The 14,718-nt window shown below is 42.2% G+C and overlaps 1 protein-coding gene across 2 annotated transcripts in view; it reads left to right on the plus strand.

Annotated features, from left to right (window-relative positions):
* The window catches only part of prkd3 (protein kinase D3), a 51,929-nt gene that overhangs the window by 920 nt on the left and 36,291 nt on the right, over positions 1 to 14,718 (plus strand). For both annotated transcript variants that reach the window (XM_042500652.2, XM_042500651.2), the window contains exon 2: positions 552 to 1,183. In XM_042500652.2, coding sequence (XP_042356586.1) covers positions 896 to 1,183 — 288 coding nt within the window. In that variant the 5' untranslated portion in view covers positions 552 to 895. The remainder of the gene's footprint in view (positions 1 to 551; positions 1,184 to 14,718) is intronic.

Consider the following 14,718-nt stretch of genomic DNA (forward strand, 5'->3'; position numbering starts at 1 on the left):
GCAGAGGCAAATGAGAATTTTGTTATCTTTAAAAAAGGTTAACCTGGAAAATCACAATTAATGAAAAAAAAATCTAAGTGATAACTTAGGACTTAATATTGGAGAAAGTTTAAGAAACAATATTGTTTATTGTTTATTCAAGGATCACACTAGAAGCATATGAGTGTGCCCCCAGTCTTCCTGGAGTGCTGCAATTCTAGTAAAAGCAAATGAAATTTTTGTTGTATTTAAAAAAAATGCTGAGCCTGTATGACTCTGTAATACAAGCTTTTTGAAATCCATTTCCCAAATGTATTAATCAAGAAGGCAGGCTGGCTGCAACATGTTTTTTCGACATGAATTCAACTAAAATGTGTCTACAAAGGGAAGAAAAGTAGCAGTTTCATTCATACGGTGGTGCAGATTTGCCCCACAGCACAACAGAATGAGAGGCTCTAATGTGCACCCATCCTTTACTGTCTCCACTGTAGTCAAATAGGTGAATACTTTTTTTCATCATAAAAATAGCACAATGTGTGTTTGTCTGTGTATGTGTATGTTTGTGGTGACAGGCTTCCTGTGGTCAGAGTGGATTACTGACTTCAGTAAGGAGAAGGAGCACCACTCCAGGATATGAAGCTTGCTGCAGTGATTTTACTGCGGGTTGTTCACAGACTTTTTCCCCATCACCTGCCCAGCTAGATTGTGTGTTGTGCAGGTGGGCGGACCGCCTATTACCCTCTTAATTTATGAAAAAACAATGTCACTCTGATGAAAACACAGTCACAGTGCTGACTCACCACCACTGATGAGGACCAAAGATTCCCCCTACCAAGAGTCAACTGTGCTTTTCCTTGCCAGCCTTCACTAAAACCTCCACTATTCAGCGTTCCACGTTGCCATTGGAAGAAACCCAATGTCTGCCTCCTCTCCCCCATCCTTACCTCGAGCCTTCCTCCACTCTCTCCATCCGCACCACCCATCCTCGTCGTCCTCCCCGTCGCCGAGCCCACCCGGGCCGCTCTACACGCGGCTGTCCAACGGTGGTCACAGCGTCCCCAGCCCCACCAACTCCCGCAGCTCTTTCCATGGGGTGTCCTTCCTGCTGCAGATAGGGCTGACCAGAGAGACGGTGAACCTGGAGGCTAGTGACCTGTCACTGTCTGCTGTTAAGGACCTGGTGTGCTCCATAGTGGACCAGAAGGTAAGCATTTAAGTGCCCTTTCCTGTGATTTAAACTCAGCTTTCAGTTCTCGTCAAACATGTTTTCTCTAATGTACTCTGAAGTAAATGGTTTTCCACAAACACATGCAAATCTTCAACAATTAGCTTGTTGTCAAACTTAAGCAGCAGCACCAAAGGCAGTGGAGGACTAACATGATGCGCCGACATGTGTTTTGCCATCTTCTACCATATTCATCTGTTTAGGTTTTGTTTTCCAAAGCAGACATCTGGGCCTCGTGCCCCAAAATGAGTCAATCACCGCAGAAGCATGCACACAACAGCACCACGGATGCTCCTCCAGTTACAGGACACAGTGTAGTAGCGCCAGTTATTTACATTGTGGTATTATGTTACTGGACTTACATGGTGCAAGTGCACACATATATACAGAGCCAGTCGGTGGTTTTGCTCCGTCTGTGTGATGTTGGACCTGTTTTATTTTCCACGACAATGGTAATGTGTTGTAATGACACTGGAGTGGAGCCTCAGCAGAAGAAGTGGCTTTAAATACAAGTATGGGCTTCATCAGTTGCCATCACATATTTGGTTGTGCGAAAATGATCCAAAGTGCAAATCAGCGGCGCCAGCTTTAATTTAGCCTGTTCTTGTTCATTTGGGCTTAAAGTGGTCAGGCCGGTCCTGATCATGGTTTGTGTCTGCCTGTTTATAACGTGCAAAGTAAGAATGAGGTTAAAACAGTTTAATTTTTGCTTCTAATTTGAAGTGGCTCGACATAATAATAAGCATTGTAAAACGGCGACACCACAGATGTTGTGCCTTTTATATGAAGTGGTTTTGTCTGTCAGGAAAAAAATATATAATCATTGCTCTACAAACACCAAATAAAATCAAAAACGTATTTCACATAACCCAGTACATTAAAGGAATACTTCACCCAAAAAGTGATCATTTGTCTATCAATAACTTACTCTCTGTTACCTTGAATTCGAGAAGAAAAGTTTATTTTTCTTGCATCCACTACCATGACTAAACAAGCAAAACATCCGTTTACATACCGTCACAGTAAAGTATAGTATAATCCAAATCTTATTTATGTATATTCACAGAAATATACTTTGTATTGGAGTTTGGCTTCAAAGAAAGCACAGATAAGTTTCACTTTCAGTTCAGTTTTTAACAGTAGGGATGCATAGATTCATTGGCTAGACATCAAACAGGACGATATTCACCTTGTTTACTGCCATCGGCCTATCAGCAAATAAGATGACATTCACCACTGTGGTTGATATTTTTCTGTTGCATCATATCAGTTTTGTGCTGCTTAAAAAAGCAGGGCTTGAGAACAACAGCATCATGTCATCTAGGGACAATAAAAACATGTTTGGGACAAACAGAGATCTTCCCAGGGACACCTTTAGGATGAAAGGACACAATAAACTCACTATCAACACATCGGGGGATGCACTATATTTTCTTTTGATAATGTTATGTTTTGAATAATGAAGTTGTGTTGAAATTAGCAGGAGGAGCTCTGGTTAATGTTAGCTGTTAGCAGTCAATAGCTGTATCTAACAGTTCACTGGGGTTAGATTGAGTTACATTGTGATGCGTTCAAGTTCTGTTCAGTAAAAATGTCTGTTGAGTGAAAGTGAATCACAATGTTATTATGATGTGTTCAAATGCATTCTTGTAAAATGTAGCGAGAAACTTGAATAAATAGAGTTTTTCGAAGGGGAAATTTGTCGGTGTTTTCCCAGCAATATAATAAAGTAACAGAGAGGGACACAAAATGAATATGTGAATGAATAAATGATGAATAAATTCCAACTAAAACAATAGCCTATAGCCTATGGGTTTGCCATGGGCCGTATTGTTGTTTTTAGCATTGGTAGCAGTATTAGCCAAGAATTTCACAATCAGTGCATCAACCACTGAGGTTTTAGCAAAATTGTATGTGCATACAACATAGTTTTGCTATTTTTAAATGTGGTCCCCAATCAATCAATAAACCAATGTGTTTTCTGTTTTCCGAGGACGCATGCGAGAAAAAAAAAGTTTTCTTCAAGAAATTCACAGCATGACTAATTGATATAGAAATTGTTATTTTGTTCGTGTAGTATTCTTATTAAGCTAGCAGTACGTATGGTATTATTATAATTAATTATTGCAAATTAAAACTGAACGCTGATAAGATTGGTTATTATTGGTGCAGCTTTTCTAAGCATATGTGCAGTAGGTGCTCTAAACCTCTTATCAGTCTTTGTCTTCTCTGGGCCAGTGCTTCACAGTTGTGTGGGATTAAAGGTGTGCAAAGCCTTTTGGAATAATGAAATGGCTCCTGTGTGCATCCACACGTTGCTGTTTTTCTAACCTCTTGTGTAGCCTAGAACAATGATTACTCCCTTTGTGTTCGTAATTATCACCGACTGAATAAAAAGAGGGTGATTAAGCAAAGCACTTTCATCAGCCACCAGGATCTGAACATTTAGGCCGGTCCGAGCTATATTTGTGTTTGAGATGATGATAATGGAAATAATGGGGAGTGAAAAAAAAAGAATGAGGAACAGACTTGTGTTTAACAACAAGTGGAGGATAGTGAAGGAGCTATCTGTGTTGAGCCTGTGTGTCCTTTGGTTCCATGTTGTCCAAGTTGACATTCCAGAGGAGCAGGGTAATGTTGTTGTTCTTTACGAGGTCTGCTGATTCTCACTAGCTAGTTATGAACAGTTCTGGTCCGCAGAGCAGAAAATCTCATCACTGCGCATATTTACATGGATCCTGTAACATATTGGCGTCGCTGCAAGAATCTGTAACAGGAAAAGGATGGGAAATATGATGCTTTGAAGACAACCTGCATAAGAAAATCAGTGCAGTGCATTTGTGGCGAATGGGTGCTGATAATCTGCCAACATGAGATCAGGATCATCTTTTGCTCATGTGCAGTTTTATATCACTTCGTATCACATGCGTTTGTTTAAAGATGCCATGCACTCTTGTAAAAACATGGCAGGAAATGATCCAAATTATAGCCGACAGTCATGGGAACTTCGAAAAGGCCATATATGCAGTTAACATCTGAACATACTGTACATAATTTTCATCATAATATACTGTACATCATCACAGCAGAACATATCCAGCCCGTTCATCCACATTTCTTCTATTAAACACTGCCAAATGCAGTGTACTGCCTCAACTATTTCATGAAATCCAGCCACATGGCTTTGATATCAATGGAAAATATGACTGTAGGCCTTCTTGCGCTCTCCAGTCCATCCCTGCCTGACTTCGTGTTCTAAAATATGCATGACAATGGTGAGCCTTTGACAAAGTCTGCTCATCCTGGCCAACTTTTCCAGCTGAGGATCTCTGACCCTGGCTTTGCCGCTGACAGTCGTCCCAGGATGTCTCCAGTCAGCAGAAACCTCAGGTGTCTGTCAGCGGAGGCAAGACAGGAAAAAGCTTTAGACTTCACGCGGTAATATCTGCATGGAGATAGAGTCTGGATGGAAGCATGTTCCCCCCTCCGTGCCGCTGTTTCCTCCGCTGAGAGCTGGCCTGCTTCACAAAGTGACTCACCACTCAGCCATGCAACAAACAGCAATGCTTATCCAGACTTAAATCTGTCCATTCAGTGTCAGGTTTTCTGCTGTGTCAGCTGTTGTGAACTTTCAGGGTGAGATGTAGTCAGATGTAAACCATGATCTTAACCATATCTTGGTAGCTTTCAATGTTGTAGCTGAGCATTTTTTTCATCTACCGGGTCACTGTGCCAGCAGGTCAGACTTTCTCAGTAGCTCTTTTTATGGCATTCCAGTGTGCAAATTCAGTCATACTGGAAGGTGTAACCCAGTTCCTCCACTGTGTCCTGTCTCTGCAGCATCTGGGTTTTTCCTAAAATGCAGCTACCTTAACTCCTCATTGACATGTTGTAAATCTTGATTTATAGGAAACTCAAGAGGTCAATTGGTGTCCCTCTGTAGATTCCTACAATGTAGGTTTTGATTTACAGTCCAGCTTCTGTTGATCTCACAACTACATCGTTAGATGTGATGTGTCATGATCATGCCACATTGTGCTAGCCTGACATTGTCACACCAATTACAACTGCAAATACCTTGCAATAGAATTTTGATTTCCAATGGGTGCTATTAACAGCCATAGACCAAAATACCTCTGGACACAATATGGATAGACCTACAAGCAATCAAAAACATGTGATGTGGTGCTGAGCTTTGGACGAATGTCAACAAACTACAGCATGCAGAGATGAACTTTGATAGCATATAGCATCAATATGTGAACGAATGTTGCTTTTTTTTGCCATCAGACTTTGAAAAAAGTACTTCAACAGAAAGTTTCACATCAACCGTAGCCATCTTGGTTATTTTCAGAAATGCCTTAATGGTGCTCAGTTTTACTAAGCTAAGTTTGTGCTCACAGTAGTCTTCATGGATGTGTAAAGAGAACTGGATACAATGCTGGAGGCTGGATCCCATTCATTCCTATGAAAGCCCCCAAAATGTTCAACTCGACTTTGTTAGTGTGTCTCGAATGAAGGAGCACAAGCCAAAAACTCAAAACTCAAAAAAGTCATTACTTATTTTCCATAAAGTGTGAAGGCTCTGCAGGTTAACAATCATCGTCTAAAACTCCCCTGTACAGTAACTTTGCATGCTTTCACTTTGTGATGCACTCACACTTGGCTACACTCATACTTCCATAGAAGTGGAGTTGCATCATTTGTTATGTTATTTAGCCCCGTCTCATTACTGAAGAAGGACCCAGATACCATGTAATCAATGAGTCAGAGTCTTTTTTCCCTCTTCCTGTTGTTGTCTTCACTCTCAACAATCTCCAACAGCATCAGAAATTTAGAAGAAAAGCAGCTCAAGCTGATCAGTCACAGTGCTTAAAGTCCCAATGTGGTCTGTTTGTCACTGACTTAACCTTGATGTGTAGTGAGACTTTTCAGGAGGCAGAAGTCAGTGATGATGTAACCTTGTAGCATACAAACACAGCCACTGTAGGTATGCTGTAACCACTTAATGCATTAGAATAAATCCAACATTCATACCTTTCTCTTTTTTTAAACTTACACTGACAATGACCAACAAATAGCATTGACATACCAAAATAAAATTAATCATGGTTTATATGCTATACATTGACCTCACACAGACATATTCATTTCATTGCATTTAATTGTTAATCACTTGGGGGATCCTTTATAAGCCATCTTAATGTTATTTCTGTCTTTGCTGCTGTTCATAATATCTATAAGATACGCATCCTTTTCCTACTATGAGCTACATTTGGTTTTAACCTAAGAACTGCTATCAGAGGGTCCCTTATCAATTTCAAAACTTTACATTAATTTTAGACAATGGGTTCAGCCATTCTACACAGAATCATCATTAAGAGGCCAAGTCCACCAAAGTGTAATTTCCCAGATGAAAGCGCCAGGCGCTCCTTTGGAAACTTTCGTCTAGGAGCGTTTGAGAGCAGGTTCACGAGAGGAAACATAATGCATATACAGTATATTAACACATTTCTCCTCCATTGTTGTTGTTGTTCAGCACTTAAAATATGTGCATATAACATGTAACTCCTCGTCTTCGCAGCAGGCTGTTTGTCCCTTCTCCACTGTGATTCAGCAGCTGAAGTGACAGTGACAAACAGCATTTCTACCCAAAGTTGAACATTTTCCAATTCTGGGCGCTCAGAAAAAAAACAAACAAACAAAACATCCAACCAGCAGCACTCAGTGCAAAATCCACACCCAGCGTGTCATGGACACAGCCCTTAAGGCTGCTTGTATCTGCCATCTCATTCTTTTTCTATGGTCTCAAAGCTTGTGACTATAGCTTTAGGACAGAGAGTCAAAGCGAGTGCTTTACTTTGTTGTACTCTTGCCGTTGTTAGCAGTTTTTTTTAGTGTTCTTTGCAGTGTTCCTCTTTGGGGCCTGTCCCTTCACCAGCTTAACAAACTATATCAAATGGAGGTCTTTTGGTGTACTAGACAGCAACATCATGACAAGCTACAGTAACTTATGTCCAATTTTCAATGAGCCTTTGTATAAAAGATGCTTGCAGAGAATTGACTCTACAAACAAGGCTGTATGCTATAGCAGATGCACTCAGCTGGACAGCTGTAAAATGTCCAGATGTTTGCATGCACGCTCTCTAACTGTATATATTGTGTCATGGCTTCAAGGTTGACATTTCATATCTTTCCTGAACCCTTTAGTTTTGAATCGGTCTCATTGTGTGACAGGGAGTCATGCAGCCTGTTATAATAGCTGTGTATTGTATAGATTACGATGGCTCATGCCTCTTCCTGCTAAAGACTCAACCACATGACTTGGCCAGCGTCCACAGAGCAGATTTGCTTCTCTTTACTCTCTATGCTGATCTGAGATTGGTTTTGATAGTAGTGGTTTTGGATCACATTCACCGACTTCAGTGGTTAAGGTCTGCCTCAGTCCGGGGCAACCTGATCTTGATAGGTTCAGTTTCTTATAGCAGCTTTTGCGGTTACAGCTCCTGCAATCTACTGAATACTTTCTAATATGACTGTTGTAGTGTCACCACATGGCACAAGGGTATCAACTCAAAGCCAGGCTCCTTGAGGACTGTGAGAAAGGATGAAAGGAGCCAGCTAGTGGGTGGCGGGGACCCTCCCAGTCGGATACCTATCTAATGGCGTATTGACAGCCCCCCAGTGGCTGCATGCAACTCCATGTCTGGACAGCCTTGATTTTCTTGTTGGGGTCCTGACTTCTCTGTCTGGTTTTTGGGGCTTGATGAATGGCGCGAGATAAACATCCATAGCTTCCACTTGTTGAGCGCTTCCTGTTTGGTGTCGCCCAAGTCCTCTCGTGCAGCCAGCAAGGGAGCAGTGGCGGGACAAAAGTTCATGACTCCCTGAGAATGACTCCCAGTTAGCCAGCTGGTCAGCCCAGACAGCCAGCCAGTGACAGAACATTCCTCTTCACCCAGGCATTTTTGGAGGATGATGTGATGTTGCTCGGGATGGGTAGGATTAGACTGCTAGGAAACTGAAATATTTGTAGCTAAATACTTGCTCTGGTAGTGCTGAACATCTGACACATTTGGACGGATGCTGAAATGGTGATTGTCCGATTGACCCAGTTTAGTTCTCAGTCTTTATGGGTCTGTGTTTAATACCCTACAAATTTGAATTTTCAATGGAGATGCTTTCTGGTGAATGTTGGCAGCAAACAGGCTTTATATAAATTTACAGTGAAGCTTGGCGTCAGTTAAAAGCTTCCCTTGCTATCAAAGGGGATGATAGAGCTCAGCAGGATGAAGGAAGTTTTTTTGGCATAGGTAATGGAAAAAAACATTAAACCTCTGCCTCAAATGTTACTTTTACGAATACTTTAATTTTAGCGCTTGTCCTTAGGATGTTGCTGCGTTTTCACTCCAGCTGGAAACGCTGTGGAAGGCAGCTGCCTCAGCCACAGGTTTCCCTACTGGTTTTGTCAGCGCTGTAACTCCCAGTCTCTGGTTGAGGGCTGTACAGCTGCCTCTGTAATTAGCGAGACAAAGGGCCTTTTTGAGTCAGGAACAGGCTATGTTGGACAACGTACAGTAAAATAGCAGAGTTTTATAAAAACTGAAGGATTTGGATTGTTCTAAAGCTTTGAGCAACATCACTGGGATGATGCAAGGTAACACTTGGCGGAGAAAACAAGATTGGCTAAACATTCCTTTTTCAAGATTAATTAGAATGAGTTGCACCAGTAGAGATGGCTTTCCTTGGTTTGCATTTACACTATTGAGTCCAATAGTTATCAGAAGCTAAATAATATAGAATGTCTGCAATGTCACTCTTGAGGTCTGTCATAAAGAGAGACCTGATCTGGGAAACAGCATGTAGAGAAAGAAACAGGAGAAGACAAAAAATGGTCATAATGAGAAGAAAATGAGAAGAGAAAATAGCAAGAAAGAAGCTTGCAGATGGAAAATGGAGAGACTGCAGTTCACATCGACCAAAACTAACTGAAACACACGGGAAATAAATCACCGCCATCTCCCTCCCTCCCTCTCTCCCTCCCTCCGACAGTATAAGCCCACATCTGCATGTTCCTATGGAGCTGGCAGCTATATTTCACCCCAGAGGACGTCCCAACAGCACAGGGCTTTATGTGTGATATACATGAGGCCAGACGTTTCCTGGAAAGCACATTCAGCTCCTTCTCAAGAAAAAACAGGTTGCAGTTGAGTCAAAATATTCACTGTTGGTGTTGGTTCTCGGTTATGGCCCCAGCCTTTTTCCAACTTAAGACGGTTTTCAGTGTTCATTTGCAGGATGTACTCCAAAGCCGTGGAGTCGATTGAATCGATATCACAATTGGGATTGCTGGAAAAAAAAAACCTTCCATGTACAACTCAAAAAGGCCCACTTGCACAAGGAATCTATCAATTTCCCCAGTCTTGGAGTAATTTGTGGAAAAGGGAGAGAGAGAAGAAAAAGGGGGAAAAAAATATCTCTGAAGTTAAGTGAGCTAAGTAATTTCTACCATCTGTAGTGCACATTTCTGCCGCCTCGCTCCCCTCTAAATGTAAAGTGGCCAGGCAGAACACAGGGCCCGGCCACAAGAGTTAGAGAGAATGACAGAGTGGAGAAGAGTGGTCCTCTCTGGGGACGGGGGGGGGACAGCCCTGCTGGCAGGACTTATGTGGGGCACAGAGGGGGTTGCGGCCACCGTACGGCTGATGTCCTGCCGTGCAGTCGGTGCCATAACCATCAAAAAACTCCTGCCACCAAGTGTGGCTTGCTTTGGATTTTTTGCCCAAACGCCCTTCACCATACTTGACTTTTGCCAGTAGTGGGAGATAATCTTGCATCACTCCAATCTCTGTTAATGCCGGCTGAATGGGCTTGGATTGTGATTATATTGAAGTGGTAGGCAGCGCTAATGTTTAGCCATTTAATATGCAGAGGAATCCTGGTGACTTTGTCCTTGTGAAGCCAACCACGTGTGGCGATTTAGAAGCACTTCCTGAGACACTCCACTAGTTTCCATTCATAAATTTGTAACCGTAGCATAACGCACTTCGCTGAAAAAGGATGTCTCATATCCCCTATTAATTTACTCATTAACATCTTCAGTTTCTCCTGGAGTCCTTCGCTACACTTGCTGTCAACCTCAGCACACTCAGAGGACCTCAACCATGACAAAAGCTGAAGAAAAGGGCTTGAATAACATGCTCGCTTCAAGATATTAACCTGCGCTTATTTGACCTGGTTAATTGCTAATGTCACTTTTTTGACTTCTTGACTCAAAAGGCTGGAGCAAACAGATGTTATAATCATGATCTCAGCAGATGTGTTAACAAAAATGTTTCCAGCATCCTGCAATGAGGACCACATGTTGTAGCTGCATATCAGCGTTGCATTATTGATCCCCGCAGTCAGAGCAGGTTGCAGAATGTCTTTTTCTGTGTTGTTTTCTCAGCACTGTTTGCCTTTCCTGTCTTTCAGCGGAGTGGGTGATCTGTCAAACTGATAGGAAGGTGGCGAGGGGAAGTGCAATTACATGTTGATACAACAAGAAAGCTACTGTGTTATTATGAAGAGAAAGGGTCTTATGAAAAGCCCCACAGGCCAAAAAAAGTGCTTCAATTCCACTTTTGTTTGATTGGCTTGTTTGAGCGTTTTTGAAACCCTAAGGGAAACAGTCAGCACGGCTCCTTTTGTCGCTGTGTCTCTTTCCCCAGCCGCACTCGCCGTTGGGTTAGTTCCCCTCAGAGCCGCTCCCTGTTTCCATATTCTCTCTGCCTCCTCGCTCTCCAATCTGCTGTGGTCGGCGGAGCAGCACAGCCTGTTCAGTCTGCGTTCAAATGGCTTTTCTCCACACTGCACTTGCCATTATTCTTGTCTGTGTGTTTAAATGTTCGGAGAAATTGCCTTTTGGCGTCTGTGTTTTGAAGAAGGGGACAGCTCGAGTGTTGGAATTTGGCTCCGCTGAGTGTTTGGTTTAGTTTTGTTAAGTGTGGTTCTTTCGCATAGGTGCAATCCTGCAAAACTTGCTAATTCAACAAAAGGACATCTGTAAAAGTGAGTCCTCATTATTAATCATGAAGAAAGAGAAAACCTCAAGCAGTTAGATCCTGCCCGCTTTCTGGAACACACAACCCACAGCAATTAATAATGTTTCTGTTGAGCAACAGCAGCGTGTTCCTACATCCTGCTATTACCGCTCACCTTATGACCCCCCTGCTCTGCCAGAACAAGAGAAAGTGCAGTCGCCATCAATCTCACATAAGCTCCCTCCCAGCTTCACCTGTTTATTTGCCCCGTGCGGAGGTGAATCTGGCGGCTGTCCCCTGTTACTCCAGTACAGGGAGGGTGAGATGGAGTGTGTGTTGCAGTATATCTGTGAGGCGGAGGCGCTGGTGGAGAATCGCAGTGGGGCTATAACTCATCAGCAGTGTGCGGGGGCCTGGCCAAGCATGTCTTAGATCACACTGCTCTCTTCCTGAGAGGCCTTAGATCCTGTGACTCAGCCTTCCTCTTCTCTGCTAGGCCCCTGGACACTGTTAAAGGGATACTTCGCCAATTTTCAAACAACTTTGTATCAAGGCAATGTGGGTAATATGTGTAGATTAACAGTGGTAGACTTTCCTGCATCTAACCATTCCCTAGATATCCTTCCTCAACCCCCGTAAATGATTTATATTACATCATTTGGAGGCGTTTCATTGGCTCTTGGGGCTGTTGCTCCAACTACAGGCTGTACTTCAGCAGTTTCTTATTGTCAGCGGTTCTTGTTTCTTATTGCCATTGTTTCACATGGACCAGTCCACGTTACGTCACCCACCAGAGGGAGTGTCTGCATGATGCCTTCTGGTAGTTGTAGGTTTTCTAGCTCTAGAGATAAAATGTTCTTTTCCTGTGTTTTCTTTGGTCATGTGGAACCAATTTCAAAAGTATTTGCATCTTTGTAATGCAGAGTTTTATCACAATGTGCAATTATGTCCATGTGCAATTGGTGTTTTAACTGCAGAGTTTGGCATCTTGTTTTTTTTTTTTACCATTTATCTTGTACACACCTCGCTGCTGTAACAATGCAAATTTCGGCAAGTTTGGTGACTGCAATAGAAATAAACCTACAAATGTTTTTCATCGCCTTGCTTCTTGAAATATTATCATGAGAGGAGGAGTCACATAACATCACTCAGTGAAAACGCAGTCATCCTGCAATTATGTTTTATCGTCATTTGGAAAATAAATCGCTTAAGTTTTGCACAAATCTGTAATGGAAACCCTTTACAGTGAGGACCATCTGTGAATATTTCTTATATGTATGCAACACACACACACACACACACACACACACACACACACACACACACACACAGACAATGCATATGCACCCATGCATGTGCATTGTCATCAAAGAGAGATGTCATGTATGTAAAAAAAACAAAAAACAACCAATGCTGCTATTCGGCCAAAAGCCACCTGGCTCTCATTGGGGATACAGTGGCGAGCAACCAAACACTGACCTCATCACCATTATCTCCACTCCACTCCACTCCATTTTTTTTTTTACCTCAGGCCAAATGACCACAGAGGAGTATTGTTTCTCTGGATTCAGCTCATCAAAAGCTTGGTGAAATAATTGCGGGATTTTCTTTGGAAAGGAACGTTTTGTAAAACCAGGAAAAGATTTGGCTGGAAACCATCAGCCACTGTGGTTGATGTAAATTGGGTAAGCGGTATAGCTTTGTTAGCGTCTCTTGATGATTGAGAGAGGTCTAGGATGACAGGTGGAGAGTCTCCTACTATACGCTGTGGTCTGGACAAGGCCCTGGACCTGAGCTCGGCGGTTAAGAGTTGTGATTCCACCTTGTCTGCACCAGAAATGGAGATACACACACAATCACACACATATGCAGCTCTCAGCTTTCAGTAAGAAGGAAACCAGAAGTGAATTAATTGTATATGAACACTTGGCACTTTTTCAAACCCATGTGTCTCTCATCTTATGAGTCAGCTATACCTCAGCCAGGCTGCAGTGTTCACACTATTCTGAAACACGCAGGACAAAGACAAAATGGTGAGATTTTGCTCAAACAATAAGTTGTAAATTAAGCTGCTGCATCTTGTCTGCAAAGCAGCTGCATGAAGTTGAGTGATGGTGTCAATTTTCAGCTTGTGTGGTGTGTCACAGTTTTGAAAGTGCATTGCTACGGTGAGATGCACATTGAAATTGACTGTAGCGCCAGATGTATTTCAAGTAAAGCCTTTATTGCACGCTTGGCTTAAACTTTAAGAAGATGTCATTCGGTCTGGATCTGATGTTTTGAAGACATACACCACCGCGTTCCACGATGACACAGCCTCATGCAGTAAAAACCCATGAATGAACCATGAGCCATGCTCTGCCACATGGAAGGAAACAAGTTAGTCAGCCCGTAGAGTGAGAAAGTCACAGCTTTTCTTGCCGCTCTCCCACCAAATGAGTTTCCTTTCCGCTGCATGTGGCGGCTTCAGTCGGTTGCACTGAGCAGAGTCTTCCTTTTGCAGTGGAAAAGACGCTGACTTGACTTCGGAGAGTGATGGGATGAGTTTGCATGATCCTGGAAGTGTCCAAAGATGCCTGCTGGAATATAAACCATATGAGGGTAATGCTTTGTCAGTGAGCTACACAAAGCCCCCCCTCCTGCTCTTTCTTTCTGCCTCCAGCTGTAGTCTGTTTTTCTTGGCCTGCTCCTGCAAACGGAGGAGCAAATAGTTTTATATAATGTACCATTGAAATGAAGCATGCATCTTGGCCTTTCTTTTCATGCCCTGGCTGCAGAGCAGAAGGGAAGACGATATGCAGTTGCTTGACTCATCATGGATAGTGGTCAGTAGATCTGCAGTATATTGTAACACGCTGCAAAATCATTTAAAATACCTAAGTGAATAGAGCAGTGTATGGTGTGGTAGATGCTGTCCGTTTGCATCACAAAGCTCTCTAATTTTTTTTAAAGTTTCACCTGTAGGAAGTAAAGCTCTCATGTTTTCCAAGGATAAGTTCATTAAAATCAGAACTGGACCAATGATTTAGAGGCATTGGCTTATATATTGGCTGACAAAAAGAAGTTGAAGTACATACGTTGCAAAGGATTGTTTGACATACGTTAGAAATTTAGTGTTTCCATTACAGAGCTTTTCCCCTAGAAAGAGGTAACAAGTATTATTCAAATAAAAAATGCCCCATTTAGTACACAACATAGTAACAACCCCATATTCACCTTAACTCAAGGGATCCTTATTGTTGTTTGTTTTTGGTTATATGTTCATGTAAAAATAAAATAAGCATTGTCATTTATTCATGCTGCTAAACAGAGTGGTTGCTGCCCACCAAATATCATTATGTTTCAATATGCAATGACAATAAAGTATCAGTCTATCTAAATTTGTTTTCTTTCCAAGTCAGTCAGTTTCTGTTACTGTGTGTTTTTTGTTTCTGAAACCAATTTTATTGCCATCTTTCCTCAAGTCATAGAGCCCGTTTACACCTGGTATTA

Source organism: Plectropomus leopardus, chromosome 14, assembly GCF_026936395.1.
Source record: "Plectropomus leopardus strain MGB_pleo_1.0 chromosome 14, ASM2693639v1, whole genome shotgun sequence".
NCBI lineage: Eukaryota > Metazoa > Chordata > Actinopteri > Perciformes > Serranidae > Plectropomus > Plectropomus leopardus.